We start from the raw sequence: 19,326 nt of genomic DNA, 5'->3' as shown, positions 1-19,326 counted from the left end.
GACCCACCGAGAAGTCCTGCCTGGCCCCCCCGACCACCGGGATCCCCACTCCGCGGGCACACGGCGGTTTCCTGCAGGGGATTCAGGCCCGACCTGGGCCCAGCCGCGGGAAGCCGGGGGCCGCCCTCTCGCCCCCTCCATCTGCTGCCCGGCCCGCGGGCCTGGGAGCGAGTGCAAGTTGGGGCCGCGGCCCGAGTCCAGCCGGAGGTGGGGTCGGCGCGCGGCGGAGGGGCGCGTGGGCCCGCGGCACTAGGGAGGTAACTTCGGGCCGCGCGGGAACGGACTCCGGCGGCAGCCGGACGAAGGCCGAGGCAAGGGAAAGCAGATTACCCCGAAGTCTGGTGGAAGCGGCGCTCTGAGCCGCGGAGGGACTCGACGCAACTGCGAGGTGCTCTTCCGGCGCAGAAAGGGGGCGGGGCAGAATCCACAAAAGCCAATCAGAAACAAGAGATGCCGTTCTGTGCGAGGTAGACGGATTCTGAGTGGGGTTACCACCGAGGGAAGGCGGGACAGAGCTGCGGAGAGCCAATCCAGAAGCCGAATCTCGCGGGCCGGGGCGGTGCGGACGGCGGCCGAGCCTCGCCCCCCCAGCACTCTGCGCTGACTGGCGGAGGGGGATCGCGAGGGGCCAATCAGAAGCCGGATCTCGCGGGCCGGAGCGTGGCGGACCCGCCCCCCAGCCTGTGTACTGACTGGCGGAGGGGGATGGCGAGGCGCCAATCAGAAGTTGGGGCTTGCAGGCTCGCGCTGGCCGGGGCCGCCTCAGGACCGCGGGGTGCGGGTCAGCTGTGTCCTCTCGGGACCAGGGGTCGCTGCGGGTGAGCCGACCGGGGAGAGCAGGGGTCTGGGCCGAGGCACCGGCCTGGGGGTGCACTGGGGGCTCCGGGGGCCCCCTGGCGGAGGGGCGGGGTCCGGGGCTGCAGCCCCCTCCTCCTCGTCCCCTCCGCGGCCCCGGCGCCCCCCACCAGTCCCCTGCCGCAGCGGGAAGACCACCGGGATCCCCGGCGGCGCGCTGTGGGGCTGGGCTGGGTGCTGGGGTGCAGACCTGCACGGGGCCTGGCGCGAGGACAGCGCAGAAGGAATCGGAGGGGGTGTGTGCAGGGCGCGCTGGGGTAACGTCTGGAGAGGAGGGAAAATGCAGAATAACTCCCCTGTTTCGTCCGGAATTTCAAAATCTCATGTAGTTTTAAAGCTCAAACGCAGTGTGGTAGGATATATTGGTTCCCGGAGGTTTCAGGTGCAAAGATTAAGTTTCGAAACCCCATTCAGGCGTTTTTACAACATCTTTAGTGAACACAATCTGAAAGCAAATATTCTGGTCAGAAAGTAAACATGAGAAGTGATTAGCAAGACCGTAGGAACTATAACAGGTGGTGGAAACTGAGCAGCTGCGGCAGGCTTGGAGGTGGGAGAAATCAGTGCGGGAAGGAGTGTCGAGGAAGGCGGGGACGCGGAGGGGAATGGCGTGTTAGACGAATATTCCTGTTACCGCTGGAGTCATCAGGCAACAGTGTTGGGCTGAGGCAGGAAGGGGTCACATCCTGTGTGTGCCTCCCTGAATTTTACCTCGCTGTCCTCACCGCGGTGGGCTGGGCTTTGGGTTTCATAGATCTGAAGTGATCGCACACTAACAGGCATATATATGGTGATTTGGGGGGTCTGAGAAAGCTCTAAGACGCCCCTTCAACCCTCTTCCTAGCCAGTTTCTCACACAGGCTTTTTTTTTTTTTCATGTAAATTTACATTTGGTGAGATTCACAGATCGTACGCTCACTTAAGTTTTAAGCTAAGTTTTGACAAATGTATACACCCATGTAACCAAAGCACAGTAAAAATATAGACATTTTCCTCCCGAAAGTTTTCTCCTGCCACCTCCCGGCCAGAAGCAACAGCTTCTTATTTCTAGCAATAAGAGCGAACTGTTCATGAGATTCTTTTAATTTTTTATTATTTAAAAAATTTTTTTTTAACGTTTATTTATTTTTGAGACAGAGAGAGACAGAGCATGAACGGGGGAGGGGCAGAGAGAGAGGGAGACACAGAATCTGAAACAGGCTCCGGGCTCCCAGCCATCAGCCCAGAGCCTGACGCAGGGCTCGAACCCACGGACCGTGAGATCGTGACCTGAGCTGAAGTCGACCAAGCCACCCAGGCGCCCCCATGAGATTCTTTTTATATGACACTACATCCCTTGAACAACAGTCAGAATCGTGCCCTAAAATGCAACCTACCCCAAGATGTTATTAATTATTTACAACTTAGTACGAAGGGAGGATTGAAATAAAACTATTTTATAAAAAGAGGGGAATGAGGATACAAGGACCCTAGCTACTTGGCCCTTGAAGTGTGTTCAGAAGCCCCACATCGCTGTATCTGTGTCACTAGATGCTTTGGGGATGCCGGGTGTGTGAGCAGAGGGCCGTGTCACCAAGGAGAAGAAAACGCTCTCCCCCATCCTGTCTGCCCAAGTCATACTCAGTAGCTCAGTTCAGATCCCTATTGTCAAGAATATCTTCCTCAGGCTGTATCAGTTCTCTCTCCTCCGAATCGCTATCATATATTAATTTCATACACCATTTCAGAAACTCAGTTGTAACTTCATTTTACGTAACTGCCCATAATTTTTTTTAGAATTTAAAGGATTTCTTTTTAAAAAATTTTTTAAAAATGTTTATTGATTTTTGAGAGAGAGAGAGAGAGAGAGAAAGACAGAGCATGAACAGGAGAAGGGCAGAGAGAGAGGGAGACACAGAACCTGAAGCAGGCTCCAGGCTCTGAACTGTCAAGCACAGAGCACAATGTGGGGCTCGAACCCACAAACTATATCATGACCTGAGCCAAAGCAGGCTACTTAACCGACTGAGCCACCTAGCATCCCAGGATTTTTTTTTTTTTAAGTTTTATTTATTTATTTTGAGAGAGACAGAGACATTGAGAGTTGGGGAGGGGCAGAGAGAGAGGGAAGGAGGGAGAATCCCAACCAGGTCCAAACTGTCAGCACAGTGCTTGATGTGGGGCTCATGAAACTCATTAAACGTAAGATCATGACCTGAGCCGAATCAGGATTGGACAGTCAACTGACAGCCACCCAGGTGCCCCTAGATTTTATTTTATTTTTTAACTAAAAAAAAATTTTTTTTCAACGTTTATTTATTTTTGGGACAGAGAGAGACAGAGCATGAACGGGGGAGGAGCAGAGAGAGAGGGAGACACAGAATTGGAAACAGGCTCCAGGCTCTGAGCCATCAGCCCAGAGCCTGACGCGGGGCTTGAACTCCCGGACCGCGAGATCGTGACCTGGCTGAAGTCGGACACTTAACCGACTGCGCCACCCAGGCGCCCCTCGTTATTTTTTTTTTAAAGATATTTATTTTTGAGAGAGGGAGACAGAGTGTGAACAGGGGAGGGGCAGAGAGAGAGGGAGACACAGAATCCGGAGCAGGCTCCGGGCTCCGAGCCATCAGCCCAGAGCCTGACGCGGGGCTCGAACTCCCGGACCGCGAGATCGTGACCTGGCTGAAGTCGGAAGCTTAACCGACTGCGCCACCCAGGCGCCCCTAAAAAAATGTTTTTAATGTTTATTTATTTTTGAGAGAGACAGAGTGCAAGCAGGGGAGGGGCAGAGAGAGAGAGGGAAACACAGAATCCAAAGCAGGCACCTGGGTCTGAACTGTCAGCACAGAGCCCGAAGCGGGGCTGGAACCCAACAGACCATGAGATCGTGACCTGAGCCGAAGTCTGACGCTTAACAGACTGTGCCACCCACGCGCCCCCACTCTAGATTTTATTTTTAAGTGGTCTCTACTCACCTCCCCCCTCAACGTGGGGCTCAAACCTATAACCCCGAGATCAAGAGTCACATGCGCCACTGACAGAGCCAGCCGGGTGCCCCACGTAACATTTTTATTTCAAGCCCTTATTCCTCTTAGCCGGAGAAAATGTATTCTTTATGAGTTAAGGTAAATGGAGTCATTCAGTGTTAATTCAGACACGTCAGGCTTGTACTTAACCCAGGGTTTCTTTGGCACCCTCCGTTTATTACTTACTGCCTTATAACTTGTTGTTTTGAATAGCTCTTAAGTTTTTTATTGTTCGGATATCTGTAAGCCAGAGTTAACTTTTCTGGGGTTACAGAGCCCGCTAGGCGCGCTTTCACATCGCCACCTGTGCCTCCCATGATGCTCTGCGCGCCAGCCCACACTGGCGTACCCGGAGCATGCGTGGTAAGCTGGAGGGTGAGCCTTAGAATTCCAAGTGGGGCTAGGAGAGTAAGACCACCGTGTTTCAGCTTATATTTTAGCCCCAAACTGATGGTAACATAGTCAAAGGGACAAAACCCTGGCTTAGGAGTGTCAAGAGCCGAGTCCTTACTGTTACATCGTATGTCACTTTGGGTGAGGCCTCTCACCTCCCAGGACCCAAATCTCCCCATAAATAAAGTGGGGGAGCAGAGCAGGAATTGGATGAGGTGATACCAGGCGCTTTCCTCATCTGTATCCTGTCCCTGGAAACATACCTTCTGTTTGCAAGGTGAGTTTAAACGTAATTTGTGGTGCAAGGAAATTTACTCACCTGCCAAAACACCCACTTCTTTATCTCATTTGCTGATGTGATTTTTTAACTTTATGAGTGAAAATTAATAATAAGAACTATATTGGGGCGCCTGGGTGGCTCAGTCGGTTAAGCGTCCGACTTTGGCTCAGGTCATGATCTCACGGTTTGTGGGTTCAAGCCCCGCGTCAGGCTCTGTGCTGACAGCTCGGAGCCTGGAACCTGCTTCGGATTCTGTGTCTCCCTGTCTCTCTGCCCCTCCCCTGCTCACACTCTGTTTCTCTCTCTCTCAAAAATAAATAAACATCAAAATAAAATTTTTTAAATAGTAAGAACTATAGAATCAATATTGAGCAACATTATTGGTCTGTCTTAAGAAACATCACTTCATTGAATATATTCATTATATGTCTCTTTCTAGTTTTTTTGTTTTCTCTAGACATAATGTCACGTGGAGATGATCTTCAGTCACAGGCTCTCACCAAGCCCGCTTTCAGTGAAACCCAAGCCTCTGCATTAGTGGAATCGGTATTTGGGTTAAAAGTTTCCAAGATCCAGCCACTTCCTAGCTACGATGACCAGAACTTTCATGTATGCATTTCAAGAACCAAAGACACTACAGATGGCCCGACTGAGTATGTCCTCAAAATAAGCAACACTGAGTCGAGCAAAACTCCAGAGCTGATTGAAGTTCAGAGTCACATCATCATGTTTCTGAGAGCCGCTGGGTTCCCAACAGCCTCTGTGTGTCGCACTAAAGGAGACAACCTAACCTCTCTTGTGTCCACAGGTAAGAAATTACCACGTCACTCGTCATCGCCTGTGCATGTACGTTACTGCATTTTGGCTACAGGTGGGAATATCAAGAACAGGTTTATAGCTCCCAGCGTGGATGTGGTTATTTGTTCAGTGGCTGGGGAGGCCACAGCATCACCCAAGTGCAGATCAGAGGCTCTGATTCCGAAGTGGTTAGAGCTGGGATCTGGTGTAACTCCTCCCCTTAGGAAGGTCTTGATGGATGAGGCACTAAGGACACATGGAGTTAGGGGAAATTTTTTTTAACAGAAAAATAATGAAACATTTTTATTCATCAGACCAGCTGTGTATCTTGGTGCTGTGGTGTGGAAGAAAGAACACAGGACTAGAAATCAGGGATTTTAGATCCCAGCTCTGTCATTTCTGTGTATGGTAACCTGGGACCCACTGCTTGATATTCCTAAGACTGGAGTCCTCGTCTGTGAGACTCTGGCCCATTTCCCTCTAATTTTGCCAAAATTCTAAGCTGAACCTGTAGAGTTCTGTAAGCAGCAGCCTGAGATCAGCTCAGCCCTGGAATTTGTTGAAGGTTAAATCTTGACCACTGTTTCCCTCTTATTCGATCACCCATTCTGTCATAATCTGCATGGCTCCAAATAAGTGAGGCCCCATCCAGGCCCCGACACACAGGCTTCCCCCCCCATTTGCCCCTGAAGAAGCCTCTGTAACTGTCATTTCTCTATATCACACTTTCCTCAATTATAAACTTATGAAAACGTGTTTTAGGTCCATTTGCCAGACCAGGCAATTTATGTTTAGTGCTAAGGCCGGCAAAGCTGGGGCTGGAGCACTGCTGGTGTGTAAGTGCCTGGTTCCGGGGCTGTGAGGTTTGTCTGTTCTGTCTGCGCCGATCTGCTCAGTCCTGCTTCGTAAAATCCTGCTGGCTGGTTTTAGGTTAGCTCATGCATTTCTCTTCTTCTGTGATTCCTGTTATTCTCTATGATAATAATTACAAAGCCGGAAAGTCCATTTTCTGGAGAATAATTGACAGGATATGACCTTCCATCCATCTAGATAGTGGCTCCGAAATCGCAAGCTACTTGGTGAGGCTCCTGACTTACCTCCCAGGAAGGCCTATAGCTGAGATCCCCATCAGCCCCCAGCTACTGTATGAAATTGGAAGGCTAGCTGGCAAATTGGATAAGACACTGGAGGTAAGATTTGCGGTTTTATCTTATTTATAAGAATTTTTTGTTTAGTTTTGATTTTTTTTTTTTTTTTTTAAGATAGAAAGCACAAGTGAGGGAGAGGCAGAGAGAGAGAGAGAGACAGAATCTGAAGCAGGCTTCAGGCTCTGAGCTGTCAGCACAGGGCCTGACACAGGGCTCAAACTCATGAACTGTGAGATCATGACCTGAGCCAAAGTCGGATGCTTAACCAACTGAGCCACCCAGGCGCCTCTAGTTTTGATTTATTTTACTTAAAAGATAGACCCAGTGTCAGACTCCCTTTTTATGTGTGGTGCCTCCTAAGGTTTGTGATGAAGGAAATAGGGTCTTAGATGCATGAATTTTATGACAGTAAGGCTCCTTTCTACCCAGGTCTGTGAAATCTCCCCTGACCTTTTCTCTTCCCGTGCTGTGCATAATTGACCACTTCCTTCTCTTGCTACTTCTGAACTTGGACATCCTTCTATCACTGTACTTATTGGGCTATGTTCCAGTCAGCTAGTGTTGTGTAACAAGTCATCCCCAAACTTACTGGCTTGAAACAATAATGACTTATTTGTCATGTTCCCATGGGTTGACTGAGTGGATCTCCTGCTCTACGTGGTATTGATTGGGGTCACTCATGCAGCTGTACTCAGCTGGGAGCTCAGTCCTCCATGTGGCCTCTGCTTGTCACATGGTGTCTCATCCTTCAGGATGGCTGAGCGTCTTTACAACATGGCTGCTGGTTTCCAAGAGAGTGCTCCGAGGGGACAAATCCCAGTTCACAGACAGTTATTGAGCCTGTTATTGAGTTACTGAGACAGTTTGAATCATGCTAGCTAGTGTCCCATTGGCCAAAGCAAGTGACGTGTCTAATCCCAAAGTCAACTGGGAGAAGCTACATAGGGTGTGAATAAAGGAAGCATGATTCATAGGGGACATCAGAACAACAGTCTACCACATATGGTATCGTAATTATTGCATATTTGCACTTCCTGTTACGTATGGTTCATGAGAAGCAGTGAGCTTCTTTTTTTATTATTATTGTTAGAGAGAGAGAGAGCACACGTGAGCAGGGGGTGGGGCAGAGAGAGAGAGAAGAAGAGAGAGAGAATCCCAAGCAGGGTCATGCTCAGTACGCAGCCCAACGCAGGGCTCTATCCTATGACGCTGGGATCATGACCTGAGCTGAAATCAGTCAGACACTCAACCGACTGAGCCACGCAGACGCCCCAGAAGCTGAGCTTCTTAAGAGATGGTTTATGCTTTGTTTTTTTGTTTTTTAATTTTTTTTAATGTTTATTTATTTTTGAGGTGGGGGGTGGGCAGAGAGACAGGGAGACACAGAATCCGAAGCAGGCTCCAGGCTCCGAGCTGTCAGCCCAGAGCCCGACGTGGGGATCGAACCCAGAACCACGGGATCATGACCTGAGCCAAAGTCGGACACTCAACTGACTGAACCACCGAGGAGCCCCTGGTTTATGCCTTAATCATCTTTTTCCCTTGCTGTCTAACAGTGTGAAACACATAGCAGGTATTCAAGGAGGACTGGATTAAAAAAAAAAGAAGCAACTTACGAGCTGGTTCTTAAAAGTTAGGAACCCATCAGTCAGAGAAGAAGGAGGGAGGGCTTTCTAGCTAGAGGAAAGAGCATGCGAACAGCCATGCCGGTACAATGATCATGTTCCAGAACTTGGTAATTCGTTATGCTTGGAATACAGGGGTTAGGCCTGAGGGAGACAGAAGATAAAGTTGGAAACATCCCGTGGTCAGATTATAAAATACATCAGCATATACGATACTGAGGAGCTTAGGGACTTTGGAGGGTTTTTAAACAGGCAAAGATTTCTAGTTTATAGCCCTCTGTGGATCAGTGTGGTGGATGGATTGGCAGAAAGCCAGAATGGAGGCAGGGAGTGCATCTAGGAAGCTAATGAATAATCAGATAAACGCGGATTGAGAGCTTGAAGTTCTCCTCAAGCTTGAAGGAAAGGTTCAAGATATCTTTTGGAGACAGAGCCAAGTTAGTGATTGATTTAATGTGAAGCCTGTGGGAGAGGGAGGGGCTGAGCGAGACGTGGGTTCGCACCTGTGTCTGCTGGGTCACAGCCCCGCGCACAAGTAGGCAGCATTCTCCCCTGACATCAGTCACGAGGTGGCCTTTGTAGCCCGGAGCAGAGGACAGGAGGGATGAAGAGGGGGAGAACTATCAGAGATGGGGCTGGTGGTTGCTGAGATTTGTGCCGGCAAAGGCTTCTTGCCGTAGACGAAGCAGAGCAGCCTCCACTGACCCCACCTTGTGCCCCTCTTGTGGCTACTGTGGTCAGCCTGCCCGAGTCACTCCTTGCTTCTGCCCACAGTTTCTTTCCATCCGGCTGGTGCTTTAGCGAGAAGAGTAAGGTGGAGACTTAGCAGGAGCTAAGAGATGGGACGGGGCTGGGAACACCCCAACAATAAGATTTAGGGGATTTTTATGCCCTCTGTCCCAGAGACTTGATATTTACAATCTCCTGAGACTGAGTGGAAAAAATTCTTGGCTGCTTTATGCCCACAGCCTCTATATTACGAGTCCTTCTTGCAAGCAGTGTGTACATGGGTCTTGCTATTTTATCCAGTCTAACCATCTGTGCCCTTCAGTCGGGATGTTTACATTTAATGCAGTAGTGATGAAACCCTCAGGAGCTCGGCGTGGCGCACCGAGGAGCCAGGAGAGAAAGGCCAGAGAAGTCGGGCGCGTTGGCTGCAACATTCATGTTCAACAAACCTTTGCTGAGCACCCGCTACGTATGAGGTCTTGATTTGTTTTGCGTCTTAGTTTATCAGAGACAATTGGGAAGCTGGTGTTGATACTCTGATTTCACCGTCAAGGAAACAGATCCGAGATATTAAGTGGCAGAGCCTGTTGAAACCCAGCCGTGTGTGACTCCTGGCTTGGGTTCCGGGTGGTCTCCCACTTCTCCTGCCGGAGCCGAGAGGGTCTCCTGTGGGCTGCATGGCTAACAGTGCCACCGTTTTAGGAGCCGACTCAGAGCCTTCCCAAGTGGACCGTTGCTCCCTTGGAGGCCCGGCAAGAGTGTTATATTTTACTTTCTTTAAAAATGAAAGTAAGGGGCGCCTGGGTGGCGCAGTCGGTTAAGCGTCCGACTTCAGCCAGGTCACGATCTCGCGGTCCGTGAGTTCGAGCCCCGCGTCGGGCTCTGGGCTGATGGCTCGGAGCCTGGAGCCTGTTTCCCATTCTGTGTCTCCCTCTCTCTCTGCCCCTCCCCCGTTCATGCTCTGTCTCTCTCTGTCCCAAAAATAAATAAATGTTGAAAAAAAAATTAAAAAAAAAAAAAAAGAAAGTAAGAGGGGCACCTGGGGGGCTCAGTCACTTGGGCGTCCAACTCTTGGTTTCGGCTCAGGTCATGATCTCATGGCTCGTGGATTCGAGCCCCACGTCAGGTGCTAAGCTGACAGCACAGAGCCTGCTTGGGATTCTCTCTCTCTCCTCTTTCTCTCCGCCCTTCCCATGCTTGCGCTCGCTCTCTCTCTCTCTCTCTCTCAAAATAAATAAACTCAAAAAAATGAAAGTAAGAAATATGCATGGTTGAAATTTCACCCAGTACTGAAAGGCATAACATGAACATTTTTTTCTCTTCCCTATCATCTCCATTCTTAGTTCCAGTGCTACCCCCCCGAAGGCACAGCTTCTAACAGTGTTTTAGTGCTTACTATGCAGGGTATTTTTGTGATCTGCGGTGGCACTTAACACACCAGTGGTCAGGAATTCAAAACCCTGTCATGTGAGGACTCACGGAAGGAACCAGAAAGGTTGACTCTGCAGAAGAGAAGGCTCTGAGGGGGAGGAGCCCTGTCTGGGAGTACATGGAAGACAGTCATGTGGGAGAAGCATTGACCGTGTTCCAGACGGCCCCAGACAGCCCAGCGAGACCCCACGGCAGGGACACTATGGGCACGGATGTCCCAGTGACAGCCCACGGCAGGGACACTATTGCTGAGACAGTTTAGCTCAGCAGAAGGAAGAGGGCAGAACCGTTTAAGGGTAAAAAGTACCTCCTGTGCGAGGTATTGAAACCGAGGCTACTTCAAGGACGTGGTGGCGAAAGCAGGGACGTCAGGGGAAGGATTTGGAACCCCAGGGCTCGAGAGTGGACGTTAGAATGAATTTAGAGGCACATTTTTAAAGAAATGGAATACAATGGAGAACACCAGAATATCTCACACATAATAGTCTACGTATCGTTTATGGACTTTTTTTCCCCTCTCTGTGTATTGGCAGTATCCTGGGTTGTCATGTAAAGTGTATTTCTCACAGGAGAAACACTATTCCACCGGTGATCCCCCCACTCTGGGACAGGTCAGCCCTCCCTCAGCCCCCACTAGTAACTCATTTTCCTGCTCCAAACCTCAGTTTCCCCTTTTGTGCAACGATGGTCAAAGCCATTTCAAACCTCAGATAGAGTGGTCAAAATCTAAAGGCCCTGGCAGTTCTAGAATTTTCTGTCGTAAGAATGCTCATTTATTCGGCAAATACTGCTTGAGCAGTGTCTTTTGTGCCCCAGGCACCGTTCCAGGCGTAGGGACCAAGCACAAAACTCCTCTCTGTGGAGCTTACGTTCTAGGGAGGACAGGCAGGCGCGAGGGTGGAGTATGGTGGATGTTAGCAATGTGTGCCGCACCTTAAGAAGAAAAAGCAAGCAGAGGAGAGGGATCTGAAGCATTGGGGAGAGGGCTGAGATTTTAGATGGAGTTGTCAGGGCGCCCTCCACAGAAGGCGGGTTTTGAGTAAGGAGCTGGTAGCAATGAAGACCCTGGACCAACGGAGGTCTGGGCAAGAGTATCCCACGAGGAGGAAACAGCACACGCAGAGGCCGCGAGGTGGAGCCGTGCGTGGCGTGTTCTCCAACCGCGGGGAGGCCAGGGTGGTTGGAGGACAGTCAGCAAAAGCAGCAGAAGGTGAAGTCAGAGAGGTGATGAGGGGCAGGCAGGTCACGTGGGGAGAATAGAGTTCTCTGTAACCGCCTCCGGCCCTGCCGTAGGCTGTGGCTAATCCCTGACACACCATCATGGGCGCGAAGCGAGATGGGCACGTGCCCTCAGAGCTACGAGGTCCTGTGCAAATATGCAGTCATTGTTTTGTGGGGGGATTAAATGGGGCGAGTTGTTCAGGGTGGGGCCCCTCCCGTGCGCTCCTGGGACCAGCACTGGGGGGGGTTTATGGAGCTCGAGGTAGCGGTCGCTCCGACTTTCCAGACTCTAAAGAGTTTCTTGCCTTTGATTTAGAAATTCCATCACCCAAAGTTAAGTTGCCTTCGTCGAGAAAACTTCATTTGGAATCTGAAAAATGTTCCTCTTCTGGAGAAGTACCTGTATGCCTTGGGCCAGAGCCGAAACCGAGAGATCGTCACACAGGTCATTCAGCTGTTCAAGGGCGAGGTCCTGACCAAGTTAGGTGATTTTCGAGAATGTGAGTATTCCTCTGATCAAATAAGTTTTGTTTTTTTTTTTTTTGCTATTTATATTATTTATCTTTAAAGTTTATTTTTTTTTAATTATTTTTTTAATGTTTATTCTTTTTTTTTTTTAATTTTTTTTTTCAACGTTTATTTATTTTTGGGACAGAGAGAGACAGAGCATGAACGGGGGAGGGGCAGAGAGAGAGGGAGACACAGAATCGGAAACAGGCTCCAGGCTCTGAGCCATCAGCCCAGAGCCCGACGCGGGGCTCGAACTCACGGACTGCAAGATCGTGACCTGGCTGAAGTCAGACGCTTAACCGACTGCGCCACCCAGGCGCCCCTAATGTTTATTCATTTTTGAGAGAGAGGGAGACAGCATGAGCAGGGGAGGGGCAGAGAGAGAGGGAGACACAGAATCTGAAGCAGACTCCAGGCTCTGAGCTGTCAGCACAGAGCCCGACGCGGGGCTTGAACCCACGAACTGTGAGATCATGACCTGAGCCGAAGTCTGACGCTTAACCGACGAGCCACCCAGGTGCCCTGCAACCTGCGTTTCTTATTCAGTGTTGTCTCTGGATTGATCCACTTGACCTGTAGTTCCAGTTCATTTAGTTCACCGTTGTTAACTGCTGAATAGTATTCCAGAGTATGTACGTACCACCATTTATTTCAATGTACTGTAATTTTTACTTAGTTATTTTTGAGGGAGGGTGAGTGTGAGCAGGGGAGGGGCCGAGCGAGAGGAGAGAGGCTCGACACTGTCAGCACGGAGCCCGACGCGGGGCTCCATCTCATGAACCGTGAGATCACGGCCTGAACCAAAATCGAGACGCCAAACCCACTGAGCCACCAGGCTCCCCGAACATACTGTAATTTTTTTGGCCTGGTTTGTTCTTTTGTTAATAGAATTTTGTGTGGGTTCCCCCCCTTTTTTTTTTCTGCTACATCACGGGGCTCTGGTGAGCACGCTAGTCCACATCTCCTCATGGACACAGAGAACAGTTTCTCTAGGGTGTAACCAGCCTCTTGACTGAGCGTGAAGCCTTAGTCAAAGGACAAGAAAGTAAGGGGCATTTCTAGCAAGCCTAACCGAGGCAGTATGTGTCCCTTGTGGCCTCCGCTTGGGCTGCGTTAACAAAGTACCAGGGGGCGTAGACAACAGAAATTTATTTCTCACCATCCTGGAGGCTGGAAATCTGGGGTGCCGTCATGGGCAGTTTCTTTCCTGGCTCAAGCATGCTCTGTGGTGTCTCTTCTTATCAGGGCATAAATCCCATCATGAGGGCCCCACCCTCATGACCTCATCTCACCCCTGTCAACCTCCTGAAGACCCCATCTCCAAATACCACCACACTGGGGGGTAGGGCTTCAACATGTGAATTGTTGGGGCGGCGGGGCAGTCACATTTCAATCCATAGCATTTACTTTATGTAAACATAATGCAAGGGGGTGGGGTGCCTGTGTGTCTCAGTCAGTTAAACATCTGACTCTTGATCTCAGCACAGGTCTTGATCTCAGGGTCATGAGTTCAAGCCCCATGATGGGCTCCATGCTGGGCGTGCAGCCTACTTAAAAAAAAATCAAACGCGCAATGCGAGGTGGTAGCAGGAAAACAGAGTTGATTTGCCCTCAAATCTGCCCCCACAACTCATATTCGTCTCATTAAAATGTACCCGCCACTCACTAGTTGGTCTGATCACAACCCTAGGACTTGGCAGCCTTGACTTTGTTCTTTCTCTCACGCCTCACATCCAATCAAATTCTACCAGCTCTAACTTCAAATGTGCCCCATTTTTACCTACTTTACCCCACCTTAACTACTACCACTTGTTCCAAGCTACCCTCATTTCTCATCTGGATTACTGAGTGTGTGACGTCATGGGTCCTGGGGTAGGACTGTTGGGTCATAGGACATGTCTATGTGCAGCTTTACGAGATACTGTCAAACTGTTTTCCAAAGTGGTTGTATGTCGACTTTATGCTACTGCCGGCAGAGGATGAAAGTTTTCATGGCTCTACACCCTTGGTATCATCAGATGTTTTACTTTTCGCCCATCTGATAGAATGTAATGATTTTTTTTTTTTTAAGTAGGTTCCATGCCCAATGTGGGGCTTGAACTCACGACCCAAGATCAAGAGTCGCAGGCTCTACCAACTAAGCCACCCAGGCACCCCTGTGATGATTTCTTGTTGGGGTTTTACTATACATTTCCCTATTTATTGGCCGTTTGGGTAAACCCTTTTGTGAAGTGCCTATGCAAGTCTTTTGCCAGTTTTTCTACTGGGTTTTTTTTCTCATTGATTGCTGGATACAAATCCTTCGGTGGTTATATGTGTTACAAATATTTTGTCCCATTCTGTTCCCTTTTCACTTTCTTTATGATATATTTTGATGAACAATCCTTAATTTATTGGTTTCAAATACATCAATCTTTTACTCTATGGTTAGTGTTGTGTGTCTTGTGTAGAAATTTTTCTCTACCCTGTGGTCATGAAGATATTCTCCTATATGATCTTACTAAAATGTCATAGCTTTTGCATTTCATAATAGGTCTATAAATCATCGGGAATTTACATATGGTGTGAATTTTTCCCATGGCTGATATTTTTTTCCACCAACATTTATTAAAAAGCCATCTTTCGGGGCGCCTGGGTGGCTCAGTCGGTTAAGCGTCCGACTTCAGCTCAGGTCATGATCTCGTGGTCCATGAGTTCGAGCCCCGCGTCGGGCTCTGTGCTGACAGCTCAGAGCCTGGAGCCTGTTTCAGATTCTGTGTCTCCCTCTCTCTCTGACCCTCCCCTGTTCATGCTCTGTCTCTGTCTCAAAAATAAATAAACATTAAAAAAAAATTAAAAAAAAAAAAAGCCATCTTTCTAGGGCACCTGGGTGGCTCAGTTGGTTAAGTATCTGACTTCTGCTCAGGTCATGATGTCATGGTTCATGAGCTTGAGCCCTGCATTGGATGATCACGAGCCCCATTTCGGGTAAACACAAGCCCTGCCTCAGGTGAGTCCCACTTCTCTCTCTCTCTCTCTCTGCCCCTCACTCACTTGCACCCTTTCTCTCTCTTTCTCTCAAAAAAAAGCCATCTTTCCTCTCTTTGTTTTGCAGTACACCTCTGCTATAAACAAAATGTTTTGGGGCTCCATTTTATTCCCCTGTTCTATTTGCCTGGGTCTCCTCCCATACCACACTGTGTATCAGCTATGCAAGGCTATGCTGCAGTAACAAATAGCCCCCAAATCATGTGGACTACAAAAACAAAGGTTTAGTTCTAACTCGGGCTGCATGCCTATCATGGGTTGGCTACAGTTCTGTTCTACTATTCTCACTTTGGGATTTAGATGGATGGGATTTTCACCAACTGGACTATTGCTAGAGTATGGAGAGCAAGAATGTAGGGCACTGTACACTGGCCCTTAAATCTCTGCCCTAAAGGGACATCACTTCTGTTCATATGTCAATGACCAAAAAGTCACATGGCCATACACCAACATCTTGAGGAGCAGGGAAGTGTGACTCAGCGCATTCCTGGAAGGAACATGAACTGTGAGACTGTGACCTGAGCCAAAATCAAGAGTCAGACGCTTAACCCACTGAGCCATCCAGGTGCCCCGTCATAAGAAATTTTTTTGGAAATCCTAAGTTAAAATAGACACATCTAGTTCATTCTAGGACTCTTGGTGGCGGCTTCTCCTCCTCCTCCTCCCTTTCCCCCTCCCCCCCTCCCTCCTTCCCCCCCTTTCCCCTCCCTTTCTCCCTCCCCCCCTCCTCCTTCTCCAATATTGTTTAATCTCTCCACCCAATGTGGGGCTTCAACTCACAACCCCAAGACCAAGAGTTGCATGCTCTACTGACTGAGCCATCCAGGCACCCCTAGACTCCTCTTATAATAATACAAACATACATGTATTCTTTTTAAACATTTCTGGTTTGGGGTGGTTCTGCCTCTCCCTTTACGCTAACAGGTGTTCGCAGTGACTATAACCTCCATCGTCTGGCCTTGTACTGATCAGAAGCAAAGGCAAGTTCAACCACCGAATTTAGCTGCTTTTTTCCTTTTCAGAGGAAATTATTTTATTTCAGGGAAAATAGGGTTCAGCTCTACCTCTGACTGCTCATCGCATTGCTTGAGTGGCCATGCCCGAGAAAGGAGAAGTGGGAAGAATGAACTGGGGGTTAAATACCTGTTTTCACGTAGCTTAATGTTTCTCCTTTCAGGTGTCAATCACGGAGACCTTAATGACCATAACATTTTAGTGGAGGCCATCAAGTCAGCCCCTGAAGGTGCCACGTATCACGTGTCTGGGATTTTAGACTTCGGTGACATGAGCTACGGCTACTATGTGTTTGAGGTGGCCATCACCATCATGTACATGATGATTGAGAGCGAGAGTCCCCTACACGTGGGAGGCCACGTCCTTGCCGGATTTGAGAGCGTCATCCCACTGACACCTGTGGAGAGGAGCGCCTTGTTCCTCCTCGTGTGCGGTCGCTTTTGTCAGTCGCTCGTCATAGCTGCACACTCTTGCCACCTACACCCGGAGAACAAAGAATATCTCATGATCACTGCCAAAACCGGGTGGAAGCACCTGCAGCAGATGTTCGACATGGGCCAGGAAGCTGTAGAAGAAATCTGGTTTCAAACTGCCAGGTCCTACGACTCTGGGATCGCCATGTGACTAGGCGAAATTTCACATTAGCTTGGATGGTGAAGAACCCAGAAGGACCAAATCTAATTCTATGAAGGATTTCCCTGCACAGCGAAAAATGAATTGATAGAACTGATTGGTGCACATGAACCCTCTGAGCACTCTCACAACCACTTTTTTTTTTTTTTTTTTTTTTAATTTTTTTTTTCAATGTTTATTCATTTTTGGGACAGAGAGAGACAAAGCATGAACGGGGGAGGGGCAGAGAGAGGGAGACACAGAATCGGAAACAGGCTCCAGGCTCCGAGCCATCAGCCCAGAGCCTGACGCGGGGCTCGAACTCACGGGCCGCGAGATCGTGACCTGGCTGAAGTCGGACGCTCAACCGACTGCGCCACCCAGGCGCCCCGTCACAACCACTTTTTAAGTCTAAGAAAGTGCCCCCTGAGCAAGCGTGTCTTTCTGTGGGTCTTGCTTGCCTCATGTATAAAACACAGAGTGATGTTTTGACTCAGTCAATCTCTCAAGGTGTATATATTCCAGCCCCAAGATCAATGACTGTTTTACGCTTTGAAAGGAACACAAACATAGACATGTTCACGTACTTTAAATTACCGAGTGTAGCACAGAGGTCTCACTGTCATATCACCAATTCTGTGAAGACTTCTCCTATTGCTCTGTGTCTCTAGAACCCTGTGCTGTCTTTTCCATGGCACATCACTCGGTATCACAGATGATGGCTGCGTAGTCATGTGGTCCAAGAGCTATTTGAGGGCAGAGACTGTGAAACAATTTTTTGTCTCCCCTTTTTTTGTTTTGCACCCGATACAGTGCTTTCCCCATGGTTTCAAAAAATATTTGCAAAATTCATGTATGCTAAAAGAAAGGTTGGAGAAGATAAGGCAGAGACTAAGATGCCTTAGGAGGAAACACAGATGGTGTTCCTGAGAAAAAGTCTGCCTTTGAGAGGGCACTTGAAGCTGGAACTCTAGAGACCGATGCTGGAAGATACTGGACCTGCAAGGAGGTGAGAGGACACACAGGCAGGGCCATGACTCCCGAGGCACAAATACAACGGTCAGTTTTCGATTGATACTAAGAAAGTCTCTAAGATGTCCCCCAAACCTGTCTCATTTGTGGCTCTTTACACATGAAAATGTGATGTTGGTGGGGCGCCTGGAGGGCTCAGTCAGTTGAGCGTCCGACTTTGGCTCAGGTCATGAGGGTTCGAGCCCCGTGCCGGGCTCTGCGCTGACGGCTCGGAGCCTGGAGCCTGCTTTGGATTCTGTGTCTCCCTCTTTCTCTCTGCCCCTCCCCGACTCATGCTCTGTCTCACTCTCAAAAATGATTAAAAAAACATTAAAAAAAAGAGAAAATGTGATGTTGGTGAACAGTGGTTCACTGTATACTTGATGTTAATGATACCACTGTTTCCTTCACTGATTTCTCTGCACGTCTCCTTCAGTGTGATTTATTAAGTGTCTGTTTACTTATTCTTGTGGGTCTAACTATCCGTTCTCTAAGACGACTCAAGTCTACAACCCTTGCCATGCAAACCCCCGTTCAATAGCTGTCCCTTTCAGTCTATATAAATAGCTGTTGCTTCCCTGCCTCTGCAGTCGCCCTATTAGTGTGTAGTTGATAGGGGCTTATCCCCTACCATTCCGGAGATTACAAGGGTTCTAGAAGCTTTCTGCCAGAACCTGGACGAAGACTAAACCTGTATTTCTTACTATGTCATATTATTTTACATGCATTATCTCATTTTATCTCTATAACAAACCCATGAGAGAAGTAGTGGTATGATTAATCCCCATTGAAAAAAAATTTTTTAAGTTTATATTTGAGAGAGACACACACACACACAGAGTGTAAGCGGGGGAGGTGCAGAGAGAGAGGGAGACACAGAATCTGAAGCAGGCTCCAGGCTCGGAGCTGTCGGCACAGAGCCCAGCACGGGGCTCGAACTCACGAATTGTGAGATCACGACCTGAGCAAAAGTCAGTGCTAAACCGACTAAGCCATCCAGGCGCCTCTAATCCCCATTTTCAGACAAGGGATTTGCTCAGAGACAGCCAGGGCCAGGGTCGCAACCCTCTCCTCCCACCCCCCATGCAAGCGCATGCGCGTGAACACGACTGTGTTGGGATCAAATGAGATCACGTACATGAAAGCATTCACACTTCCCAATGTAAGGCATTGTATTTTTCTTAAAGATTTTGTTTTACTTATTTTGTAAAGTAATCTGTACTCCCAAAGTGAGGCTCGAGCTTAAGACCCTGAGATCAAACTGACTGAGCCAGACTGGCACTCCCATTTTTTGTTTGTTAATCAAGCTTGACATCCAGGAAATTAGGGACCAGAAAAAATGAACTGAATCTTGAATGTCACCCTCAGAGCACACCCTTAAACGGCTGGAGTGAGTGCATCTCTACAAGTGCCAGTCTCTGGTCCTTTCGACCCATGGGGAGAAAACCCATTCCTAGATCTGGGGATCAGTACCACGTGCACAAGAGAGACTCTGCTCTTGCCAGTGTCTTTTTCTGTCCAGGCTCTTAAACCCTCTTGTACTGCAAGAGAACCCTACGTTCCGATATTCCTATCCTTAATCTCTCCAACCTACAGCCACCGTCCTAGAGGCAGATAACAACTCTAGCTACATATACTACCGTGTGGCAGTTTAACCAAGAACTTAC

The 19,326-nt window shown here is 48.8% G+C and overlaps 1 protein-coding gene across 2 annotated transcripts; it reads left to right on the top strand.

The window, feature by feature from the left end:
- The first annotated feature begins 683 nt into the window (after nt 1-683).
- HYKK (hydroxylysine kinase) lies at nt 684-16,741 on the top strand. 2 transcript variants are annotated; one of them, XM_043554573.1, is made up of 5 exons: nt 684-818; nt 4,991-5,341; nt 6,382-6,521; nt 11,802-11,985; nt 16,200-16,741. In XM_043554573.1, the coding sequence occupies exons 2-5, from the start codon at nt 4,996-4,998 to the stop codon at nt 16,658-16,660; spliced, it is 1,131 nt and encodes a 376-aa protein (XP_043410508.1). In that variant the 5' UTR covers nt 684-818; nt 4,991-4,995; the 3' UTR covers nt 16,661-16,741. The 2 variants fall into 2 exon arrangements, with proteins under 2 accessions (XP_043410508.1, XP_043410507.1); XM_043554572.1 differs by having other exon boundaries at nt 685-818; nt 4,973-5,341.
- The last annotated feature ends 2,585 nt before the right edge of the window (nt 16,742-19,326 follow it).

This window comes from Prionailurus bengalensis, chromosome B3 (genome assembly GCF_016509475.1).
Source record: "Prionailurus bengalensis isolate Pbe53 chromosome B3, Fcat_Pben_1.1_paternal_pri, whole genome shotgun sequence".
Taxonomy (NCBI): Eukaryota; Metazoa; Chordata; class Mammalia; order Carnivora; family Felidae; genus Prionailurus; species Prionailurus bengalensis.
This window is presented reverse-complemented; position numbering and strand designations above follow the sequence as displayed.

Bases quoted from the DNA above. Each gene is read 5' to 3' on its own strand.
- HYKK (XM_043554573.1), top strand. From the start codon at position 4,996: ATGTCACGTGGAGATGATCTTCAGTCACAGGCTCTCACCAAGCCCGCT. The intron at 6,522-11,801 runs GTAAGATTTGCG...CCTTTGATTTAG, and splicing joins AATTGGATAAGACACTGGAG to AAATTCCATCACCCAAAGTT. The intron at 11,986-16,199 runs GTGAGTATTCCT...TTCTCCTTTCAG, and splicing joins GTTAGGTGATTTTCGAGAAT to GTGTCAATCACGGAGACCTT.